Source organism: Neopsephotus bourkii, unplaced genomic scaffold, assembly GCF_033783945.1.
Source record: "Neopsephotus bourkii isolate Nb327-2 ecotype Australia unplaced genomic scaffold, CSIRO-AGI_Nbou_v1 NB_346, whole genome shotgun sequence".
NCBI lineage: Eukaryota > Metazoa > Chordata > Aves > Psittaciformes > Psittacidae > Neopsephotus > Neopsephotus bourkii.
Window position 1 is genome coordinate 2125610 of NW_026900852.1, and position 8554 is coordinate 2134163.

The 8554-nt window shown below is 58.5% G+C and overlaps 1 protein-coding gene across 1 annotated transcript; it reads left to right on the plus strand.

Moving 5' to 3' along the window:
* Nucleotides 1-2574: 2574 nt before the first annotated feature.
* Nucleotides 2575-7167, plus strand: ARID5A (AT-rich interaction domain 5A). Its single transcript, XM_061348265.1, has 6 exons — nucleotides 2575-2687; nucleotides 4885-5059; nucleotides 5147-5199; nucleotides 5292-5389; nucleotides 5482-5629; nucleotides 5787-7167. Exons 1-6 carry the CDS (start codon nucleotides 2604-2606, stop codon nucleotides 6915-6917), a joined length of 1689 nt encoding a protein of 562 aa, XP_061204249.1. The 5' UTR covers nucleotides 2575-2603; the 3' UTR covers nucleotides 6918-7167.
* Nucleotides 7168-8554: the final 1387 nt, after the last annotated feature.

An 8554-nucleotide genomic window follows, 5' to 3' on the forward strand; every position in this document is an offset into this window, starting at 1 on the left:
CCCCTTCTCCTTCATCTCCTTCTTTTTTCTCCTTTTCCTTCTCCTTTTCCTCCATCCCAAACTTTTCCCTCTTCTTTCTCTTTTCCACACCCACCCATAGACACCCATAGACACCCATAGACACCCATAGACACCCATAGACACCCATAGACACCCATAGACACCCATAGACACCCATAGACACCCATAGACACCCATAGACACCCATAGACACCCATAGACACCCATCCCCATGAATCCATACATCCACAGCACCAGGCTCTGTGGCTGAGCTTAAATAGGTCCCACTGGGGCTGGGTCACCCCAGGTGGGGTCATTAAACCTTATTAGTGCCCCACTAATTAACCTTCCATGCACAGCCCCTCATGGTCAGGCTGATGCTTGGGGTGCAAGCTGTTGGCACCTCATTTGAAGCCCCCTCTCAATGGGGGCACCCAAACCTGCAGCAGCACCCAAAGGGATCCAGCTCTGTCTGCTCCCCTAAACCAAGGGGGTTTCTACCCCCTAAACACTGAACCCCCCCCATTCTGCTCAAAGAGAAACTGGACAAAACCCCAAATGGGGGAGGTTTTGGGGGGGTTTTGCCTGTTTTCACCAAATCACATCATTACTGAGGTGGCTGCGGGCGCGCTCCTGCACCAAGAGGGGCAATGGCACCTCGGGTTCCTTCACCCCCTTTTCCAGCCCCAAGGAAGGGGGGGACACAGGAGGCAGATGCTGCCCCCCCCCACGGGCCTCCCCTGCTTCTGCTTTCTCCAACTGCTGGCCCCAAATGAGTCACTGGGGGATTTCTCTTTGACTCTCTCACAAACTGGCCCCGGTGGGGATTCTCAGGGGGCTGCTATGGGGTTGAGCACCGATGGGTGCTCTCTGCTTCCAGCCCCTTGGGGATCCAGCCACATCCCTTTGAGATGCCTCAGCTGGGGACAAGGGACAAGTGGCCCTGGAAAGTGGTACCCAGTGTCCAAGTGGTGCAGAGGGCTCCATTGCAGGGTGATGCTCAGCTCTGGGGACACCAGTGACTCCATCTCCCTTTGCAGGGGACACTGGTGGTTCCATCCCTGTTTGTAGGGTGATGCTCAGCTCTGGGGACACCAATGGCTTCATCCCTATTGACAGGGTGATGCTCAGCTCTGGGACACCAATGGCTTCATCCCCATTGACAGGGTGATGCTCAGCTCTGGGACACCAATGGCTTCATCCCCATTGACAGGGTGATGCTCAGCTCTGGGACACCAATGGCTTCATCCCCATTGACAGGGTGATGCTCAGCTCTGGGACACCAATGGCTTCATCCCTATTGACAGGGTGATGCTCAGCTCTGGGGACACCAATGGCTTCATCCCTATTGACAGGGTGATGCTCAGCTCTGGGGACACCAGTGACTCCATCCCCATGGACAGGGTGATGCTCAGCTCTGGGACACCAGTGACTCCATCCCGATTGACAGGGTGATGCTCAGCTCTGGGGACACCAATGGCTTCATCCCTATTGACAGGGTGATGCTCAGCTCTGGGGACACCAGTGACTCCATCCCCATTGACAGGGTGATGCTCAGCTCTGGGGACACCAGTGACTCCATCCCCATTGACACGGTGATGCTCAGCTCTGGGGACACCAATGGCTTCATCCCTATTGACAGGGTGATGCTCAGCTCTGGGGACACCAATGGTTTCATCCCTATTGACAGGGTGATGCTCAGCTCTGGGGACACCAGTGACTCCGTCCCCATGGACAGGGTGATGCTCAGCTCTGGGACACCAATGGTTTCATCCCCATTGACAGGGTGATGCTCAGCTCTGGGGACACCAATGGCTTCATCCCTATTGACAGGGTGATGCTCAGCTCTGGGGACACCAATGGCTTCATCCCCATTGACAGGGTGATGCTCAGCTCTGGGGACACCAATGGCTTCATCCCTATTGACAGGGTGATGCTCAGCTCTGGGGACACCAATGGCTTCATCCCTATTGACAGGGTGATGCTCAGCTCTGGGGACACCAATGGCTTCATCCCCATTGACAGGGTGATGCTCAGCTCTGGGACACCAATGACTCCATCCCCATTGACAGGGTGATGCTCAGCTCTGGGGACACCAATGGCTTCATCCCTATTGACAGGGTGATGCTCAGCTCTGGGACACCAGTGACTCCACCTCCCTTTGCAGGGGACACTGGTGGCTTTACCCCTGTTTGCAGGGTGATGCTCAGCTCTGAGGACACCGGTGACTCCATCCCCATTGACAGGGTGATGCTCAGCCCTGGGCACACCGGTGACTCCATCCCCATTGACAGGGTGATGCTCAGCCCTGGGCACACCGGTGACTCCATCCCCGCTTGCAGGATGGTGCCCAGCGAAGCAGGGGGACCAGGACCACCTCCCCACGAGCATCCCACCCAGGGGCACCGCATCCGTATCCGCAAAGCCCCGGTGCCACCGCATCGCCAGCACCGAGCGAGGGGCGGGGATTGAGCTGGAAAGTCCGGTGCAGTCATTCGGGGAGGTGCGGGGCTGCGGCGGGGTGAGAGCCCCAAAACACCCCTCGGTTCCGGTAACGAAAGAGTCACCCGCACACGCCAAGACGCCACTTCCCTGAGTGGGGGATGACTCAGCCCCAGTTACACCAGCACAGACACAGCTCTTCCTCCGGCCGCCCCATGAGCCGCTCGGACACCGCTCCGGAGCCGGTGAGTACCCATAGAGGGGAGAGGGGGGGGTCCCGTTTCCTGTCACCCGTTCCCAACCCCTGTCCCCATCCCATGAACTGAGCACAAAGCATCGGGGGGTGCGAACCCCAAAGCCAAGAAGGGATAAAGGGGGTGCCCCCCTCCCCTCCGCTTCACCCCATGGGGACACCCGCACCCCAAAGCCCCTTCTCCCGCTTCCGCAGCAGGCGCTGGGTGATGTCAGGGGTTATTTTCACTCCGGGGCCGGGGAAGGGATGACTTCAACCCCATTACTCAGCCGCCGTCACGGCTTGGCGCGGCTCCGGAGCTATTCCGAGCCGTGACGCTCGGGGCACTTGCATGTGAATTTGGGGCGAAAAGAGACAAAATGAGGGCAAATGGGCCTGGGGGGGGGGGGGAAGGAAGGGGTGCGAGTCCCGACGGGTGTGCGGGGCGTTGGGGGGGGGACATGGGATGAGTTGGGCCGGTCTCAACCCAGCACCGTTAATTGTGATCATGTTAAGTTTAATTACAGCCCCAGTGGCACCTTCAGCCCCAAACGCATTGGGTTGGACGCCACTCGGCTCAGTCACTTACCGGGTGCTTTTAGCCCCAAACTGGTTGATTTTCACCCCAAAAGATCCCCGGCATCATCACCCCCCCCCCCACTTTCCTGTGTTTCCTGCATGAGGAAATCACGTCAGCGGTGCCGGGAACTGTGTCTGAGACGTGCAATCACGGCTGGGGCATGTAGGGACATGACATACATGTACATCACATGTATCTGTGTGCACACACACACACAGAGCACAGCCTCTGTGCACCCCCGTGCCATGACACGCACCCACATGCGTGTGGTCACCTGTAGCCATGCACACACGTGCCCACCTGGCCATGAGGGCGCTCACATGTGTGTATTCACCCGCACATACATGTACATAAGCATGTACTCACGTGTACGTGCCTGTGTGTGTTCACATGCACACACATAGCGGCGCTTGTGAACACGCTTGGGCACATGTGTGCTTACACACACACACGCAAAAGACATGAACACGCTTGATACATGTAGAGACACACGCCAGCAGCTGAACATACATGTGTGAACACGCATGTACACGCATGACGCGCACACACGTGTGCACACGCGGGAATACAACTCCCTGCATGGCTTATAGCAGGGCGGGAGGCGCGGGAAGACGAGCGGCCCCTCTGTCCAATAGGAGAAGGGGGCGTGGCGGCGCTGGCCAATAGGCGGGCGGAGGGGGAGTGGCTTCTCCGCCCCGCGGGCGCGCCCTGCAATCACATGGCGCGCCGGCGGTGGGTGAGCGGGAGCGGCGTGGGAAAAAGGGGGGGGGTGGTTGAATTTGGGGTGTCAAGGGGGGGTTACCCCAAATTTAGGGGGGGATGAACACAAGGGAGCATCTTAAGGGCACGGTGGTACCCACCGTGACCCAAACCCCCAATTTAGCCTTAATATTTGGGGTGTCTGATCCTCCCCTTCTTTACCCCTCTTTCGCAGAACCCCTCCTAAACCCCCCCGCCGCCCCATGGAGGACACCCCAGCGCAGCCCCGAGCCCCCCAAGAGCCCCCTGGAACGGTGAGTCGGATGAGGATGCTGACACCCCACACCCCATATAAGCATCGATGAGGAAGAAGGGGGGAAATAGCCAAAAAAAGGGTGGGTTTGGGGGTGAAAAATGGGTCTGATTTTTTACAGATAAGGGGGTTTAGCATAGAAATGGGTATTTTTTTCCCCCTTCCAACGTTGTTTTTCTCTTATTTCAAACTAAACCAAAGCCTTAAAATAGTTCCCTGAAAATTCCACGTCTGCCGCAAGCCTAAAAAAGAAGAATTTAAGGGCAAAAAAAACCACCCCCCCCCACACACACAATAAAAGGAGTTCGGGAGCCGAGCAGCTGCTTTTGCCCAAAAATAGCAACAAGTTTTCTAACTCCGGAAAATGTGGAACAAACAAACGAGGATCGTTTTTAATGGGAGAAAGGAGGAGGGAAAGGGGGAATTCCTGCCCGTCTGTTTTCCTGGAAGCCGTTCCTCGTGTTCTCGCCCCGTTCCAGCGCTTTGACCAACTTGGCCCTGGTCCCGGGGCTGCTGTTAACGAATTGAGAGCTCATTAAATGCCTTTAAGAAGCGGCCCCAGGGATGCTTTGGTGCTGCCTCAGTTTCCCCTTCTCTTCTCACCACTGTGTCCCACAGGAGGCTCCGGTCGCTGGGGATGGCTCCGAGGAGAAGCCGATGGAGGAAGCAACGAGCAGCAAGGAGAAGGAGAAGGAGAAGGAGGAGGAGGAAGCCTTCCTCATCAGCCTCTATAAGTTCATGAAGGACCGACACACACCCATAGAGAGGATCCCCCACCTCGGCTTCAAGCAGAGTACGTCCCCCCCCACCATGGGGCTGGAGGAGCTACCGGTGCCTGCCCCATATCCCCCTGACCCCATCATCTCCTCTCTATTCCCAGTTAACCTCTGGAAGATCTACAAAGCCGTGGAGAAGCTGGGGGCCTATGAGCTGGTGAGTGATGTCCCCCCAGTACCGGCATGGTCCTGGGGGGGGGTGGTGGTGGTGGTGGGGGGGTGATGCTCACCCATCCCCTCCCATCGCAGGTAACGGGGCGACGGCTCTGGAAGAACGTCTACGATGAGCTCGGGGGCAGCCCCGGCAGCACCAGCGCTGCCACCTGCACCCGGCGCCACTACGAGAGGTAGGGACAGGAGGGGTCGGCTCCGTGCCTCAGTTTCCCCTCCCGGTGCTGGTTCTCACTGCTGAACCCCCCCCCCTTGCTCCTCACCACAGGCTGGTCCTCCCCTACGTGCGGCATCTCAAGGGGGAGGATGACAAACCTCTGCCCCCCAGCAAGCCCCGCAAGCAGTACAAGGTCTCCAAGGGCACCGAGATGGGCGAGAAGGGCAAGAGGGGCAAGAAGGAGAAGGGCCGGGAGCAGGTATGGTGCCCCCTCGTAGCCTGGTTCTGGTTTGGGAGCACCCCATATCTCACTGGGGTGACTGGAACAGAGCAAGGAGGGATTTGGCTGGTTGGGAAAAGAGAACAGAGGGGGTCAGGGAGCCCGGTAACCACATCCCCATCTCCTTTCCCTGCAGATGCCTCCGGACAAGGCAAAGCCAGAGGCAGCAGCCGGCCCGGAGGATGCAGAGCGGGGCCGGGTGGCAGAGGGATGCTCCAGCCCGGTGGCCCTGAGCCCCTCGGGGGGGTGTCCTGACCCCTGCAGGACCCACAGCGAAACCTACAAGCGCCTTCCCTCCAGCTTCTCCTCCAAAGGCAACCCCCCCATCATGTCCCCGCTGGCCAAGAAGAAGCTGCTGGCCCAGGTGAGCAAGGCAGAGTCCTTGCACTGCCCCAAACGCCCCAATGGTGACACCAGCCCCAAGCCCATGGCCACCAGTTCCCACCTCGATGAGCAGAGGAGCGAGGTGGGAGCCATCACCGGCGCATCCCGCTCTGGTCCAGCCACCAAGCCCTGCCCATGGGTTGATGATGGAGGCCCGGTGCCCGCTGTCTTCACCGGCTGTTTCCATGCGTACCGCAGCGAGGTGCTGCCCCCCGGCCGCTGCCCCCCGCTCTGGGGGTGTTTCTCCAGCTTGAAGGACTTCCTGGAGCCCCCTTCCTGCTTCCCACCCCGAGCCGAGGAGCAGGAGCAGCCCCAAGACCTGCGGAGCAAAGTGGGGCGGTCGTGGAGTGGCGACAGGGAGCAAGTGGCCACGGTCAAGGGGTGCTGGGTGCCCCCCAGCGCCAGCGTCACCCCCATGAGGGGCAAGCACGGCCGGGGGGAGGAGGAGGAGGAAGAGGATGAGGAGGCAGCCTTCAGCCCCAGTGTGAAGTTACGGGCTGTGTCCCCCTTCATCAAGGACATTGGGTGCCAGCAAGGCCTGGCCAAGCCCAAGGCCGTGGTGGCCACCCCTGGCTACACCACGCCGCTGCCGCAAGCCCCGGACGCTTCCAAGGGAGCGATGCTGCATTTCCCAGGCAGCTTTGGGAACCCGCTGGAGCACCTCAAAACGCAGGGGGTGCCGGTGGCACCGTCCCTCTCCATCAATCCCTTCATCATTCCTGCTTTCCCCAGCCCGTTGGTGGCCACCGGCCCCAGGCACTACACGGTGTCCTACGAGAGCTCGCTGCGGCACCGGCACTATGGGGCAGCGACGTGGCAAAGCCAACCCCATTCCACCCCCCGGCACGTACCGGCCTTCCATCGCCATGCCAAGCTGCAGTGATGCTGTCCCCGTGCTGGACCAACCTCATTCCATGCGGAGGAGGGATGCTGGGATGCTGCAACTGCTTTGGAGCCTGTGGCAACGAAGGGACTGAGAGGAGACCATCTGGATCGTGGTGTTTTTACTCTTGATCTTAGAGCTTTGTATCCACTTTGTTATGCTGGTGACTTAAGTACCAATATCACAAGGTTATATATATTATATATAGAGAGAGAGATGCATACACACATAAAAGAAAAGGGAGCAAAGTAGTTGTGGAGGTTTCTATTTTGCTAGGGATAGAACCATGGAATGGTTTGGGTTGGAAGGGACCTTAAAGCTCCTCCAGCTCCAACCCCTGCCACAGGCAGGGACCCCTTCCATAGAGCAGCTTGCTCTGAGCCCCTGTGTCCAGTGTGAACACTGCCAGGGATGGGGCAGCCACAGCTTCTCTGGGCACCCTGTGCCTCAGCACCCTCCCAAGGTGCCTCCATCCCAGCTCCAGGGGTCCCTCAGGGGTTGGGACCACGTTGGGTGTCTGCTCCACACCTCAACTGGCCACAGGGGCAAAGGCAGTGACCAGATGCTGGATGGTTCTGACCTGGTGGCCCTTGGGATGTCCTTGGATCAGGGCAGGGTTTGGGAGCATCCCTGCATCTGGAGTGACCCCAGAGGTGTTTGGTGATGCCATGGGGTTGGAGGGGCTTTTCTGCATCAGGTTTGGGGGACTTGCAGCTGTCTCATGGTGCTTTTTGCCTCGAGGAGCTCCCATCGAGCTGTTGCAAGTGACCCAGGGGCTTTGTTGGAGCTACAGGCTACCCCATGGATGCATCTGCTCATTGCTGTCTTGGTGCCCTTGAAGCCAGGCAGGACAAACAGCAGCACTTGCTTGTCCCCAGTGAAGGTTACACCTTCAGGTGGAGCAGGAGCTCTACGTCAGCTTCTAAGCACCATTTCTGCTGTCTCCATGGAAAGGAAAAGCTTTGGGGTATAAATTGAAAGAGGAGAATTAGCCCCATGCAGCACCGGTCGCTCCGTGACACCTGAAGCGTTGGACTTGGGAAGAGCAGCACCAAGGTCCCAAGCACTCCTGGATCCTCCATCCTTTACAGCCACTGCAGACCGCCCCAGGAGCTTCTCTGCCAAATCACATCCCATGAACCTGGTTCATGGACATGGCCACGGGACTGGAGTCTTCCCATGGAGAGCTGCACCCATGCCTGGGAGCGAGGCCACTGGAGATGCCGCATCCCTGAGGGGGCTCAGCTGTGTTAGCATCATTGCAGCTGAGGAACTGGGACTTCAAGCCTGGAAGAGATGCTTGAGCTGTTAAAAACCCCTCAGTCAACAGCAGACCCTCAAGGCTGCTGCTCTTCATGGTGGTGGTGATGGAGACAAAGGGGGACAGTCCCCAGCAGCTGGATGGGGTCCGGAGCAGCGCATGTGTAGCCCAGGAGGGGTAGGGAAGGACTCAGAGCATCCTCCTCCTCCTCCTCAAGGAAACCTCTTATTCTCCTGCTCCATTTGTAGGAATGATTCCCAAACCACAGCGTCCTCCCTGTTCCTGCCATAGTGGGTCCTGTCCTGGCCAAAAATGGGATCTTCTCATGAGCATCAGGATGAGGAAGTGAGCAGAGATGCTGGCAACACGCTGCCCT